Genomic DNA, 15,505 nt, shown 5'->3' on the forward strand with positions numbered 1-15,505 from the left:
TTTTCCCCTGTCTGTCTGTCTGTCTTCCCTTCTCAGTCTGTGTCTCTGCCTCTCCCCTTATCTTGTGTCTTTTCTCCTCTTTCCTTCCTGTCTCCAGGCTAGGTTGCCGTCCCTTCTCTCTCCCCAGTGGTCTGCCGGCTTGCAGCCTTTGAGAGGAAAGTCCTAGACTGCTCCCATTTTCCCCACCTGCCCTGAAATCATTGGTTCAAATTTCTCCAGAAGCGTGAAGGCCCCCAAAGCCTGCCCTTGACCCCAGAGTGGAGGGTGGGCCACAGACAAGCTCTCTGTGAGTCTTAATGCCTCTGAGCCCCCATCAACTGGACCTGGCCAGTGGCTCTGGGGCCCGGGACATCCCTAAAGTGACTTCCAGTGGCCAGGCCTAGTCTGGGATGCAGGAGGCCCAGAATGCCCCCAGGGACCCCTGGACCCGGGGACTCCAGACTAACGCCACCCTGGGATGGGATGGGGATGCCAGGCAAGCAGTATCATGGTGCCCCGCCTCCAGGGAAGGCACCGTCCACCTGCTGAGTCCAGCCTGCCCCATCCAGTGCTCCTGGCTCTGCCTGCGGGCACCCCCTGAGCTTTGCACGTAGGGCAGGGACACCTGGACTCCTGTGGCCCCCTGAGTGGGGCCAACTTGGAGGAATTTCCCAAAGCCTATTAGAGCAGTGGCTGCCTCCTGCCTGCCTCCTTGGGCTGGGCAGGGCTGAGGGCGGAGGGAGAGAGGGAGGGAGGAGGGAGAGGAGGGAGGGAAAAAAGTTGGCAGGCCGACAGCAGCACTGTGTCTGCATCCATTGCTGAGAGGAGGCCCGTGCAGTGTGGGGCGGGCCAGGAGCGAGGAGAGGCCTTCCTCCCTTTGTGCTCCCCCCTCCTCTCCTGCCCCCGGGGCCCTATAAATAGGCCCAGCCCGGGCTGTGGCTCAGCTCTCAGAGGGAGTCGAGCACCAGGCAGCGGTCTCAAGCCAAGCCCCCTGCCAGCATGGCCAGCGAGTTCAAGAAGAAGCTCTTCTGGAGGGCCGTGGTGGCCGAGTTCCTGGCCATGACCCTCTTTGTCTTCATCAGCATCGGTTCCGCCCTGGGCTTCAATTACCCGGTGAAGAACAACCAGACAGCAGGTGCCTCCCAGGACAACGTGAAGGTGTCACTGGCCTTCGGGCTGAGCATCGCCACCCTGGCCCAGAGCGTGGGCCACATCAGTGGCGCCCACCTCAACCCGGCCGTCACGCTGGGGCTGTTGCTCAGCTGCCAGATCAGCATCCTCAGGGCTATCATGTACATCATCGCCCAGTGCGTGGGGGCCATCGTGGCCACTGCCATCCTCTCGGGCGTCACCTCCTCCCTGCCGGACAACTCGCTCGGCCGAAACGAGGTATGTGAGGTCGTCCCAGGCACCAGGGCTCTGGAACGGGGCAGAGATGGCATAGGTCTCCCCCTCCACCCATTGTGCAGATGGGGACACTGAGGAGCCGAGGGGACAAGAGGCTTCTGGGGGTCATGCGGAGCTGGGGCTGGTGCTCAGCTACACCTGCAGCCCAGAGCCTGCTTTCTGCCAGGCACTGTGGGAAGCCGAGACCCAGAGAACAATAGTCTTGCCAGTGTCCCCTGTGGGCACCTACTGTGGGGAATAAGCTCTGGAGGCAGCTAACCTTCGGGCCAACGGTGCTGCACCTTTCGGCTGTAGTTTCTCGGCCCCCCCCCTCCGCTCCGCCTGTGCAGCCAGCTCCCTCTTCCCACAGCCCGGCCCCCAGGAGCCGCTGTCCGCTGTCCCTTTGCTGCCCTGACCTAGATGCCGGGCATGTCCGTGTCAGGTCTGCCAGTGTGTGAGCAGGACTCAGGTGGGCGGCCCCACGGTCACACAGGGTCCCGAACGAACTGCCTTCAAGGAAAAAGCCCCTCCTGCTCCTTGGTCCCCAGGGAGTGGACAAAGACCGGGGGTGAAAACGCTCTCTCGGCTGTTTGCAGGTGGTTTTCCTGGATTGCAGTGTGGGGTGGCGGCCAGCGTGGGGACATCTTGCCTCCTGTCTGGGTTCCATTCTCTGTCGCCGGGCACTGTGAGGCATGGCATGTGCGTGTGTGTGTGTGTGTGTGTGAGCGGTGTGTGCACGTGGATGCTGGCATGGGTCTCTGAGCTTGTGTAAGCTTGTGTGCCCCCGCGTGCGTCTGTGTCTAGAAGTGTGCCTGGGAGAGTTAGGGCCACTGCATGAGTGGGTGGGGGTGTGTGCGTGTACCTGTGTGTGCCCACTGCTCCTGGCTTGAGTGGGGTCTGGGCTGGGGGCGCTGGTGGTAAGCAGAGGTTGGCGACTGGGTGGCAGCTGCTGAGAAGCATTCCTCCCGGGCCGCTTAGCACAGCTAATTGGCCGTTGGCGGCAGTTGCCTGCTGTTGCGGACCTGGGCTTTTCCAGACCCTCAGCCAAGTGCAAACTCAGACCTGGCTTGGGCCACAGCAGGGGTGAATCTGGCCTGAGAGAGGCTGAGGAAGGCTTGGAGGGTGCCGTCCCAGGGAAGGGGAGAGTGAAGGAGCACAGAGGAGGAATCAGATCTACAGAAAGGAGGCTGGCCAGGCCCGGGCAGGGCAGGCGGGTGTAGGGACGGTGAGGGAGCCGGCCAAGGGCTCCTCGGTGGGTGATTATATAGCATTCGTTCTCTCGCTTCCCAGCCGAAGTTCAGACCCGGGCGCTTCAGCTGGGGGAGGCTTGGTGAGGGCATGGCCTTGCCACGGGGGAATTAGCACTTCTTGTGTCACAGTGACACCTTACCCAGCCCCCTCTGAGGAGCTAACTGTGGCTCAGCCCAAGATTGAAGATTAGCCTACAGGCTGGAGTTTAGACTTTAGTCAGGGAAGACGTGGCCAAGGTGGGTAGAAGGGGCAGAACTCTGGCAGGCCACGTTCCTCCAAGCCTCAGCCTCTCCAGAGGGGCAGAACCAGGTGACTTCGGAGAGTGCCCCTGGGTAGGGTCAGGTTCACGCTAGGGCTGGGCTGGGCGCGATGGGGGTGGTGAAAAGGGCCTCGCAGGGGAGGGGTTGAATCTCTTCAGGCCTTCTGCCCCCTCTTGACCCTCCTTCTCAAGGGACAGGCAGGACAGGCATCTGTTGTCAGACCTTGCACTCTAACTCAGGCATCACGGGCAGATGTGGGGGAGGGTGGGCACCCACGGTGTCATTTTGATCTGGCCACACCCTGATCCAGCGTCCCTTCCCTTCTCTGACCTCCATTTTGCAGAGTTACCCAGATGCCTGGGCTGGGCAGGTTGCAGATAGGAGGGGAAAAGGGATAAGCTCATGCAGGGGCCAGCCCTGGTCTCAGAGGCAAGCACACCGTGTTCAAGACCTGCTCCTGCTCACCTGTTGAGTTTCACTGGAGCTGAGGACCCTGAGACTCCAAGAAGGAACCCAGGTCTCTAGATCTCTCTCGGCCCTGCCCATACCACCAGCAAGCTCACTTTGCAGACTTGAATTTATCAGCCTTCCCAGGAGGGTCTGGCTACGAGGAGCCTAAGAGGGGCCGTGCTGAACACAAGGGTACTGAGTATTGAGGCGGGGTGCAGGCACTCTCCTGTCCACACAATGGAAGTTTGGGGTCCAGAAGCACAAGTTCTAGGCCTAGAAACAGAGGAAGCATCTCTCTCAAGGCCTCCTCTGGGACACCGGACTTGGGATCTGAAGGGATCTGAAGGGACCCGGCAGGCGGCCTCAATGCCTCGAGAGGGGCAGAGACCAGTCTACCCAGCAAGTGACACATTCTTTCCCCCAGGCTTTGCTGGAGGCTCCCATAGCCCCTTGGGCCCCGGACCCCACCCTGGCCCAAACCTAGGTGGGGCCCTTTGTTGGCATGGAGATTTCAAAGGAAAATAGGGAAAGGAGGCAGGAAGTGGTTGGAGTGAGTCAGGGGGTGCCCCTGGGGGCATGGTGGGACAACTCTCTTCTCACTGAGTCAGGACTTGGGATGCACCCTGGAGAGACCACGGGCCTCTGTCCAGCCTATAGGATCCTGGCTGGTTCTAAGAGCCAAACCCCAATTTAGGCCCAAAGTGACAGTCTCAGAGGCAGGGGTTGGTGTCCCCGTCTCCCTCTCTCCTTGTCAGACACTGAAACACTTCAGGCCAACAAGCTCGCCTGTGTGGCCCCAGTGTCCGTCTGTGAAATAGGGACACAGCGGGGCGTGGCTGGGCTCTGGAAAATGCAAGATGCTCCTGGACCTGGGAGTCCTGACTGTTAGCTGGCTCTTTTTATTCCTCCCCTCTCTGGCTCACTCACCCATGCTCCCTGCAAACCAAAATGGGACTGCTGGGGGCTGAGCTGGGGGCTGAGTCACCAGCTCCCTACCCTTGGCAGACCCTGGTGAGCAAGATAAGCCCCTTGCACAGCTGCCCATGATATGGGGCAGGAGGCAGGTGTGATAAGAGGTGTTGGGACTGTCAGAGCGGCAAAGGAACCTCTCTGCCTTTGAGCGGTGGGAAGGGCCTGGAAGGCTTTCGGGGAGGAAGCTCCATGGGGAACCTGAATGTGGAGGCAGGAAAAGGGGGTTGCAGGCAGAGAAAGGGCGGCTCACAGGCTGTGAGCACAGGCAAAGCGGCAGTGGGAGGTCACGGCCTGGGCCTGGCCTCAGCCATAAACTCTCCCCTTCCCCAGTTTCCCCAACCACAGAGCCAGAGGGTTGTCCCTTCCCTGTTGGCCCTCTTCTCCCGCCCCCCGCGCTGGGCCACCGGTTCTTCCAGGGTTGAGGGCCCCTCTGCCTCCTCCAGAGCTGGGGGTGGGCTGGGGAAAGGGAAGCCAGTTTTCAGACGGATGTGCCCAGAGAGGGGGGCTGGGGGCTGGGTGGTGGTGCCACAGCTGGGACATATAATTACTGTTTCCAGCCAGAACCAGATGAGGGGGAGGGCATCGAGAGGCAGGAGTTTTGTGGTGGAGACTTCCCTCGCCACAGAAAATTCTGAGGCTGTTTCCCCAGTGGGGGCCCTCGGAGCAGCCCTGCCAGCCCCAGGCTGCCCACCCCAATACCTGGCCTTAACCAGGGCTCGCTCTGTGAATCCTCTTCTGAAGGGGCAGTGCCACGAGAGGGGACGTGGCCTGCTGGAGTGCCTCAGTCTGAGGGGACGCGCCTCACCCTCACGCCCCTGGGTCACAGCCTTCCTCTCACACCTTGAGCCATTAGTTCATTGCGGGCCAATTGCATGTAGGGCCCTCTAACCTGAGCTCAGTCCCAGAGAGTGCTCCCCACTTTCTCTAGGGCCCCACTCAGCAAGGGTTCCTTCAGCATTAGCCGCCAGGGCTTTCCCCAGGTGGCTTAAACGTGCCGTATGTCCACCCCTCAGGGACTGGCTCAGGGCTTCCTCTGTTCTTGTTGGTAGAGCCTCCCTGGGGGCCATGGTCCCTGCCCTCTGGAAGCGCCAGTGGGTCTGGGGTCTCCTGAATAGCTGGGGTTGAGCCAACACACTCGCAGGTGTCGGCAGGAAAATGTTGTCATGGCCATTGTCCCCTCAGCCAGGGCCTCTCCCCAGGGATGTGTGTGTGTGTGGGGGGAGGGCTCCTTGCCCACAGTGATGCTTAGGGGGATAAGTGAGGGGCTCTCTTTATGTAACCAAGGAGCTGCAGTTCTGTGGGGTTAAGAACCCCAACTCAAAAATGGTAGAAAAGCCTGGAAAATGCCCTGTTCCCATTAGCAGCTCCTTTCAGTGCCTGAAATTCCACCGCCAGGACAACTAGAGAGGCAGATGTCTGCTCAGTGCAAAGAAGCAATTTTTATTTTTAATCAGGAAGGGGCTGCCACCAAGCCAGTAAGCTCCCTATCGTTAGGTGTGCAAGTAGAATCTGCCCGCAGCCAGCTCTGGGGGCATCTGGCTGTGTGGGGGTACAGCAGTGTGCCGTATTGAGACCCCAGGTCAGATGGCTCTGTGGGAATCCTGCACTCAGGATCCTGGCCGGGAGGGTGACTGTGGGTCCTGGGGCTAGGGGTCCCATGTCAGGCAGGGAGGAATCCTGGAGACTGTCCGGGGCTAAAATCTGGGCCAAGGCTTCCATTTTACTGATAAGGAAACTGAGGCCACAGAGGCATTGAGATTGTGAGGTTGTATAGCAGATCACGGCAGGGCAGGACCATGCCCCCAGCCTGCCTCCCAGCCCTTGATTATTTCTGCTTCTGTAAAGTGCACGTGTTCACACTTCACTAACGTCCCCTCTCCCTCAACACACACACATACATGGCACATAGGGGCATACACACGTGGGTGTAGAGAGCATATTCTCAAGCCTGGGTGGTTCCACTCGGGCCCTGGGATCCTAGGAAGGTGGGGTAAGTGCTCCTCAATGGAGCCTCTTCCTTTCCTTGGCAGGAGGATGGGGACTGCCCTGGAGTAAGGAAAAGAAGGAGGGAGGGAAGGAGGAAGCCATTACTTTGTGTATTGTTTCTTGTCAGGAAGATGAAATGGCTTCTGGGGGCAAATAAGGGCCCTTTGAGATCTGTGACTCTTTGTCCCTCAAGGGGGCTTCCTTTCCTCCTCCTCCCCTTTCCCCAGCCAAGTAGTGGACCCTGTGTGTAGCTATGTGATACAAAGAGACAGGGCTGCACACTCAGAAATGCCATCAGACACACAGCACGGCCATACAGGGCCACATGTCACAGAGACCCCCAGATGCACAGGGCCCACCTTGGTAAGAGGCGGCACCCTGTGTGATAGGGATTCTCAGAGAAATTTGAGATACACTGGCCAATACCTGACTAGTTCGTCTGAATGTCCACACGGGCTGAAAAAGAGTGGATATTCTCAAATTTGGGGTGGATGGCTTTACAGAGTTTCCTTAAATCAAACTTGTTAATTATGTGGCTCAAATCCTTCCTGTTTGTGCTATTTATATTGTCTGACTGCTTCAGTCCATCAGTTTCTACGAGAGGGTTGTTAAACTCTTTCACTCTGGTGGTGGACTGATCAAATTCTCCTTATATTCTGTCAACTGTCACTTATTTTTAGGCTATGTTGTTTGGCACATACAGGTTTCGAATTTATGTAGCTCTCCGATAGACTTTTTCATTCAATTATTTTGTAATAAGCTTTTTAACGTCTCACGAAAAGGAAAAGGAGAGAGTTACACCCGGACACATCTGGTCACCTACAGATCCTGCAGGTACCAATATACGAACATACACGGAGGGACACATAGCCGTGGATACCCACAGGAACATGCACACAGGAATATCCATGAAGGAGTGACACAAGGGACCCACTGAGGTCCCCCTCACGTGAGTGCTGAGTCCTGGAGGCAGTGGGTGAGCAGGGCAGGCCTCGATGTCTCCCCTCCCCTGTTCTTTGAGAGTGTATGCTCAGAGTGCAGCCAGGCCTGGTGCCTGCTGTTCCCCAAGGGTGGGACACCAGGGTGCCCAGGTCAAGTTGGGGCCCTGGGCCTAGGAAGCTGCCTTGGTCAGTCTGTCCATGGGCACCAGGGATGGTTCTAGGGACCCATTGTCTAGACAGGTCAACCTGTCCCCCACCCTCTCCTGGGTGCTGGGGCACACTGGCAGCTAGACAGCCATCTTCTGCCTGCTCCTCAGACCAAGCTGGGAATAGCCAGGTCCCTTGGCTGGGCGTGTAGACATCAGGACCCTTGGTTGGGACAAGGATCCTGGCTTTGCTATCTTGTCCCTGGGACTCAGCCTCCTCATCCATTCTCTTACAGAGGCTTGCATGGCTGCCCTGTAAGACCCACAAAAACTAATGACTGGCCTCTGGTCTCCAAGCTACAAAGCAAATAAACTAGCACTGGACCAGAGAGCTTCCCTTCCAGGCTGCTTCTAGAGAGGATAGAAGTTCTGGAAAATTAGCATCATCTGCTACTTCTGTCGCTATGCACCAAGTGTCCCCTATGAGGCCTGGGCAGCAAGATGGGAAAGTCTCCCCACTCTGTCCTCACCAAGCTCCCAGGCCAGGGGTTGGACGACCTACAGAGGAGGAAGGAGGGTTAACAGCGTGAGTGGGTAGCAGCAGAAATTAATTTCAGCCAGGGATAGGAGGAAGCTTCTTGGAGCTGGTGGGATCTGAACTGGGCCTTGACAGTGGGCGTAAATGGATTTGATGTGAAAATGCAGAGCTGGCGTCTTTCTGATACTTCACATTAAATGTGTGGATTTTTCTGTCATTTATCCTTATATTCATAAAACTGTGTTGTTGTTGTTGTTGTTTGGAAGGGGGCTTAATCAGTGAAATATAAAGCCTCGGCTGGGCAAAACTACCTGGGGATGTGCAGACATATTTTTTTTTTTCCCAACACCAAGTGACCACAACTGGGATTAGCCTTATTTAAGCAATTGTTTCCAATTTAATGGGTTGTAAACAGTAACATGTTTTGAATGTTTACCTACTTTTCCTGGACATCAAGTTTCAACAGACCTTTAACTATCCTTTTCAGTTCTGAATTATCAAGTTTTTCCAGATGTAAGTCACACAAGTGCGTTGGTGGTTAAAGCAGAAGTAGCCAGTAGATACTGAAGCAATCAGGGGAGGCTTCCTAGTGGTGGTGGTGATGGGTATCGGGAGAGGAAGATCGTCAACCTGCGTGGTTCTGAGCTAAATGCCCTGGGTGGTCAGGAAGGGGGTATAACCCAGAGTCCCCAGGGTGGGTGGCCACCTCTCCTGCTTCCTGTGGACTCAAGAGTGCTGGGCATGGCCCCCGGCTCCTGTGCTCTGCTCACTTTGCATGAGAAGGCATGCCTTTGGGCAGAGCAGGGCCTGGGGTACTCAGACCTGGTTAAGAACTGGGGGAGGAGATGAGCTCTCCCAGGCCCAGTCTGTGAGAGGGTGGGGAATGGGGAGTATAGGAGGCAGGAACCACTTAGAACGATGGCTCCATTAATCAGCATGCCAGGCCTGGTTTCAGGACTCCGGCCAGCTAGCAATTAGGCTGGCGCTGGGGAGCAGAGGAGAGAGCGGGAAGAGCAGGAGGGCAGCAGCAGGTGTGAGTGTGACGGGCATCTGTACAAGTTGGCCCGGTCACACCAACCTCACCTCCACGGAGCCTGTCCTGACTCCAGGCAGGCCTCGCTCCGGCCTCCACAACCCTGTGCAGGGCCCCGCCCCTTCTGGCTGTCCCCCAGTCCTGGGGATAAGGTGAGAAAGAACCAGAACAAAGCCACAACTGTCCTGATCCCTCCTGCCTCAGCAGCCCTTTCCAGATGCCCCGAGACACCCCCCACCATTGCCTTTGAAACTCCGGCCACTCTGGAAGGTGGGCAGGAAAAGCTATTTTACAGATGGGGAAACTGAGGGTCAGACTGGGGAAAGGCCATGGCCATGGCAGCACAAGTAGGAGGTCAGGACCTGAACACAGGGATGGGAACAAAACTGGGCATTGCCCCCCCGGGCTGGCTGAGCTGAGGGGTCAAAGCTCTGGGGTCCGCCAGGAAAGGCCTAGATCTGGGGCTGCAACACAGGGGAGGGGATGTGAGTCACTTTCCCTGTGACCCAGGGCTGCAGACAAAGGCGGGAAGAGAATTGTTCTTGTAAGATGGCCTCAGGGTGGGGCTGAGAAAACTGGGCGTGGGAGTGGAGGAGGGCCCCCCACCTAGAGTTTTGTAAAAATGCCCTCTGGCTTTGGAGGATGCCCCCCTCATGCCCCCAGGATGAGGCTTCAAGTTCAGGCGTATTTGGGCACACCAGCCCTGCCCTGGGGGAAGACAGCCCACATGGCCACATCCAGGCATCTTTGCCAGTGAGCCTTTGCTCACGTGGCTCAGCTCTCCTGTACGGGTGCCCCTGGCCCCTGGGACCCCCACAAAGGGGCGGGTGCAGGGGTCCCTGGGGAGGGGTCTCCCTGGTGCAGCTGCAGAGGGAGGGCTCCGGTGACCTCATGACGGCTCCCATTCCCTTCTTTTTCCATGACTCATGTTTCTAAAAGTGGCCCAAAAGCAAGTAGTAGCCAGACGGTGGTGGCGGGGCCTATGTGGCCAGGGAGTTGGTGGTGGGGCGGGAGGGGGGGGGTTCCAGGAGGGAGAGGGAGGGGAATGTAGGGAGGGCTGAGAAGAAATGGGAGAGACACAGAACCGGGAGAGACAGACAGAGGGTGGGTAGGAGACAGGGCAGGGCAGCGCGGGAGACCAGAACAGGGAGAGAGACTAAGGGAGCTGGGGCCAGCTAACTGAGGAAGACCCTTCTCAACTCTGGGAGTTGTAGATGCAGCAGGAGATGGGGTGGAATGTTCTGGACTTTTGGGGTGTGAAGCAATGTCTCCGGCCATTTGCTTCTCTGCTCCCTGCAGGGTTGAGAATCCCTGACCGTCTCCTCCCATGTGTGGGGCTTGCCCCTTGCCTATGGCTTCGGTACCCGCAGGGCACTCTGGCTGGCTGGAGGTGGGCAGATGCCCTGCCTCACCCCAGGCTTCTCTGGCCTCTAGGCGGAGTGCTGCAGGGAGGAGGCAGGTACCAGGGGCTGAGCTGGCACCTCCTCAAAGTCGTGGAAGGGACAGAGCCTGGTGTCCACTACCAGAGGTGTGTTCTCGGGAGGGGCCTGGCCCCTTCTGGGCCTAGCTCAGGGGCTGATGTCATGGGCTTTGAGGACACCAAGTTGCCTGGGCCCGGGGGGGCGGGTCTCAGACAGAGTCCCTCCTCTGCCCACTCACCCAACCTCCCTGTCCCTCTCTCCTACAGCTGGCCCCCGGTGTGAACTCTGGCCAGGGCCTGGGCATCGAAATCATCGGCACCCTGCAGCTGGTGCTTTGTGTGCTGGCCACCACTGACAGGAGGCGCCGTGATCTCGGGGGCTCGGGCCCCCTCGCCATCGGCCTCTCTGTGGCCCTGGGACATCTGCTCGCGGTGAGTGTGGGGTCTTCCTGGCTGGGGGTAGGGTGGGGAGAACAGGGCCAGGCAGAGGTGGTCGGGGTACCCTCTCACGGGTAGGGGGGTGGGATGATCAGCTCTTTGGGGCTGGGGATAGGGTCCTGCTCAGGAGAGGGCAGCACAGGGACCCCCTGACCATCTTTCTGGGTCAGCGTGCCCCTCTTTCTGAGCCTGATTGTTACCCCCCTGTCTTCTCTCTGTGTGTCATTGCCTCGCCTCCTCTCCCTCTGTCTGTGTTTCTCTGGCTCTCCCCCTTCTGCCTCCCTGCCCTTCCCCTTGCAGATCGACTACACAGGCTGCGGCATTAACCCCGCCCGGTCCTTTGGCTCGTCAGTGATCACTCATAACTTCAAGAACCACTGGGTAAGGGGTCTCACCATCCCCCGGGAGGTGGAGGTGCCGAATGGCAGTTCCAACTCCACCCTGCAGCGTCCTCCCTCATCACAGAGGCTGTGGGAGACAGACAGGGCCAAGGAAATTGGAAAACCAAGGCCTGACATGGGGGTGGTGGGATCAGACTTCAGGCTGGGCTGCTGCCTGCCAGCATCCCAGCGGCACCCCATTCAGGGTGACCTGGGGCGGGCTCCGGGCCCTTGTGGTGCCTGCATTTCCTGAGCGGTGAAGTGGGGCATCGTAGCACCCCCCACTGGGGGTAGCACTGGGACAAGTGGCCTCACCGCCTATAGGTTGAGCTTAGCACAGAGTCAGCACTCCATGGACATAGCTGTTCTTACTGTGGATGTTTCTGTCTCAGACCAACCTTTGATCAAACTAGATGTTCCTGTGGCCCTTCCAAAGCTGGGGAGGGTGGGGCCGTGGCCACCCTGAAGAAGGGGCTGGTCTGGTCACACCAGGCACCCTGAGTTGGGGCACATAAAGGCAAGGAGATGCCCGCTACCACAGTCCTGGCTTGGGCCAGCTCTGGGGGCACTGGGATCGGGATGTTGGGGTTCAACACCGCCTGCCTCTAAACCCAGGCACCGGTGGGAGAGAACCCATGCCATGGGGTCGGCGGGGGGGGGAGGGCGGACTCAGGAAAGGCGTCCCAGGAGAGGAGGCTTTCAGTGGACGCCCTCTGAGCATGCCCGCTCTGTTCCTAGATTTTCTGGGTGGGGCCATTCATCGGGGGAGCCCTGGCTGTGCTCATCTACGACTTCATCCTGGCCCCGCGCAGCAGTGACCTCACAGACCGCGTGAAGGTGTGGACCAGCGGCCAGGTGGAGGAGTATGACCTGGATGGCGACGACATCAACTCCAGGGTGGAGATGAAGCCGAAATAGAGAGGCCCTGGCCCCGGGCACCCACGCGGGGGCAGGGCAGGGGCGGGCAGAGGGAGGGGAGGGGTGAAATCCATGTCTTAGACACTCTGACAGGCTGGCCACCGTCACTTCCCAAAGATCCTCCAGAACTGCGTGGTCAAGCCTGATTTGGGGCTGTTTCTGTCACTTTCTTTCTCTTTCTCTGTTTCCTGGCCTCTGGGCTTCCTGAGGACCAAGATTTACCAACCACTCACTCCCTTGAAGTCACGGAGGAAGTGAAAGAGAGGGACCCACTCTGCTAAGGTGTCCCCTCAGAGTGTGATGGAAGGTATGCCAGAAAATCCCTCTCATCCCAGAGTTGCTCAACAGCTCACCTGCTGCAGGTGTCTGGGGCGCCACCGTTATTGCTTTGTGCCTTTGGGCGTGGCCCTCCTTCTTCCCAAACATGCACTTTGTCCCCAAGGGTGCTTTGAGGGGAAGAGATCCCAGGAGGTGCAGGGGTGGGGGGCAAGTGGCACACAGGCTTCATTCTTGCAGTTTGGCTTGCTTCTGGCTCCACCTGCACCCCCCACCCCCCAAACTCGCTGTACGACCTTGGGATCGTCCACGTCTCGGGGCCTCAGTGACCCCATCTGTAAAGTGGCAGGGTCAGGGAGAGCCATACGGGCCTGAGGCCTCTCTGTTCTGTAAGTGTAGATACTCCGTGGGTTCTAGAAGATGTAGTATGGGGCAGCCCTTCTTCCACTTGCCCTGGTTCTTTCCCAAATGTGTAGCTATCGTAGACACCTGTGTGAACACAGGGACACATGCATACATGTTTCAAAGCAGAGGCAGTCCAGGCCGTGAGAAGGGCTCCCAGGGGAGCAGGGCTGACCCCCCCACGCAGTGGGGACAGGGTCTGCTATCACGGAATGAGGCCGGCGGGCGCGCAAAGGAGGAATACCCATGTTCTTCACTGAGCTTTAGTTGACCTTTCTCACCTGTCGTTGCATCATCTTGATCACCGTTCGGTTCTCCACTTCCTCCTGCCGGTGTAGACACAGCTCATGCTTATGCAGGTGTGTGTTTCTTAAAGGGCAGTTGGTCGTCTGAAGCCCTAAGCCTGAGGACAGGTGACCGTGGTGCGGATCAGCACACAGAGGCGAATGGGCTTTGCTGGACTCTTAGCGGGGTTTCCAAGCCCTCAGCTAATGACGAGGGGAGAGGAGGAGCAGATCCCTGCCCCCCTTATTGCTAAACTCCTGGTTGGAGGCATTTGGGCAGCCGGGAGACCTGCACAGGCTCCCTGTGTCACCCCAGGCACAGCCTTCCCTTGTCATTTACCTGGAGGGGACAGTCAGCCCTGGCCTGATGAGGTAGCTTACCAGTGCAGCCCAGGGACAGTTCAGAGTGCAGGGTCTGCTTCAGGGGCAGCCATCTACCTGGTCTCTTCAATCCCACAGGGCCAGAGCAGGTCCCCCGGCACGCCTGGAGCCACGATGGTGACAAAACCCAAGTGATTCAATCTGCAGTTTATCCCAAAGCAGCAGGACAACCAGGTGACCCTTAATGGTCACCAACCCGTCACAACATCTACACACTCCATTCCCTAGCAGGGACTTCTAGCCCTTTTAACAGATAAGGAAACTGAGGCCCGAGGTCCCACAGCTAGTTAATGATTTGGCCAGGCCTGGCAACCAAGGCCATGTCTCTGGCTACTCCTTGGACCGTGAGACTGACCCCTCTTATTCCCAGCTGCTCGGTTTCTGCCTGGGCGGTGGTTAGAAGCCAGGAGGGGTGAGGGCTGTGCTGGAGGGGAGAGGGGGCAGACCCACTTCCTGCCTGGTTCTCACTGCTGCATACCAGACTCTGCATCTGTCTGCTCTGCATATATGTCTCTTTGGAATTGGAATTTCATTATATGTTAACACAATAAAGGAAAATGACTTGCAAGGTCATCGAGGCTTCCTGTAGTTTTTCTTCTTTTGGTACCGTGTTCCCAACAAAGGATCTCTGGCTCCCAGAGGAGATCGATGCCCACTCTAGGGACTCAGTCTGGGTGGGGGGAGCCACTGCTTGCCCTCTTGCCCTCAGGATCTGTACTCTCAGTGGGTGGACACAGCCTCACAGGACTCCATCTGAGCAACACAGGGTCCTGCACCTAATAGGGACCACTTTTGCTTCTGGAGCCTGAAAGGACTGAAGCGTGACAGCCCCATCAGTCCCTCTGCCCTCCTGGGAGCACAGCCCAGGGAGCACCAGGGGCTGATCAGCTGTCCCTCCCTCTGTCCCTCCACTCACATTTCTGACCCCACCCACACCTGTGTTGGGTAATGGGACCCAAGGTTTTGCCGGGAGCTTGGCCATCAGAACCGAGTGAAGCTGTGCCCGGCACAGGTGATGCTCAGGTGGCCGGTGAAGGGTGGTGACCTGTGGTAGCTAAGAGCGGGGAGCAGCCCAGTCCCTTGAGGCCTTGTGGGCTTTTCAGCCCCCATAAAGCATGTACCACACGTAGTGAGGATGTGCACTTTTCCTGTGGAAGAAGTCTGTAGCTTTAGTCAGATCCTAAGGTGTCTGCCCAAGGCGGAAGAGAAGCGAGGTCAGAGCAGGCTGGCCTCTGCCTTGAGGGTGACAGGGAACCGTGAAAAGCCCCCTCTGTCTGTGCTTCTTTCACCTGTCTTCAAGTAGCTCCAAGGCCGCTCTGGGCCCTCTGGAACTCACAAAGCCCTTTCCCCCATTCGGGGCCTCTCTCAGTCGTTGGAGGCACAGCAGGTGTGGTTGTCCTTATTTGGCAGAAAGGGAGGTGGATGCTCAGTGAGACATGTCCCAAACTCAGTGAGACAAGTCTGTGTCAGGCTGAGACTTGGACACAGACCCCTGATATCCACCTCTCTGCCCCCTGCATACACACTTAGGGCTGGTATCTCAAAGCAGGGACTATATTGGGAAACTGAGGGCCCCATAATAGGGAACAGGCCCTATTCCAATTAGCGGGCTTGTAGATCCCACAGAGGCCTAGAATCTGGAAGTCTCTGAGGACCATCAACCTTCTAGAAATCTCATCAGGCCAGAGGTGTGGGCTGATCGGGGGAGGGGTGTCTGCAAAGATCCTGGCATCCCAACACTGCTCCCGGGAGACACGTGGTTGCTGCCTCCCTCTGGTGGAGGCCTGGCTGATGGTAATGCAAGGGTGTCTAGACAGGGCCAGGGGCTAGGTCACCCCAGTGATGGCTGAGTCAGTACTGTTGGAACAGGCTTTCTTCTTCCAGTGTTTTCTGGGCCCCTGTAAAGGGCATCTGTGCTGTGTCAGCGCATGTAAAGTGCCCCTGTACCTCCCAGGCTGAGGACAGGCTGGTGTGAGTGGAGGGTGATGGTTATACTATGAAAACAGGATATGGGCTAGCCCACTGCAACCCAGGCCCGCCTGTGAGGGTGTGCCAAGGCTATCT

General features: G+C 57.9%; 1 protein-coding gene across 1 annotated transcript; it reads left to right on the top strand.

The window, feature by feature from the left end:
- The first annotated feature begins 810 nt into the window (after positions 1-810).
- On the top strand, positions 811-14,014 carry AQP1 (aquaporin 1 (Colton blood group)). The gene is made up of 4 exons (XM_030308186.1): positions 811-1,368; positions 10,630-10,794; positions 11,101-11,181; positions 11,919-14,014. The coding sequence occupies exons 1-4, from the start codon at positions 979-981 to the stop codon at positions 12,096-12,098; spliced, it is 816 nt and encodes a 271-aa protein (XP_030164046.1). The 5' UTR covers positions 811-978; the 3' UTR covers positions 12,099-14,014.
- Positions 14,015-15,505: the final 1,491 nt, after the last annotated feature.

Source organism: Lynx canadensis, chromosome A2 (genome assembly GCF_007474595.2).
Source record: "Lynx canadensis isolate LIC74 chromosome A2, mLynCan4.pri.v2, whole genome shotgun sequence".
Classification (NCBI taxonomy): domain Eukaryota; kingdom Metazoa; phylum Chordata; class Mammalia; order Carnivora; family Felidae; genus Lynx; species Lynx canadensis.

What these genes read in the sequence shown, in the direction of transcription:
- AQP1 (XM_030308186.1), top strand. Translation starts at nt 979, where the DNA reads ATGGCCAGCGAGTTCAAGAAGAAGCTCTTCTGGAGGGCCGTGGTGGCC. An exon ending in ACTCGCTCGGCCGAAACGAG is followed by an intron (nt 1,369 to 10,629) that starts GTATGTGAGGTC and finishes TCTCTCCTACAG; the next exon opens with CTGGCCCCCGGTGTGAACTC. An exon ending in ATAACTTCAAGAACCACTGG is followed by an intron (nt 11,182 to 11,918) that starts GTAAGGGGTCTC and finishes CTCTGTTCCTAG; the next exon opens with ATTTTCTGGGTGGGGCCATT.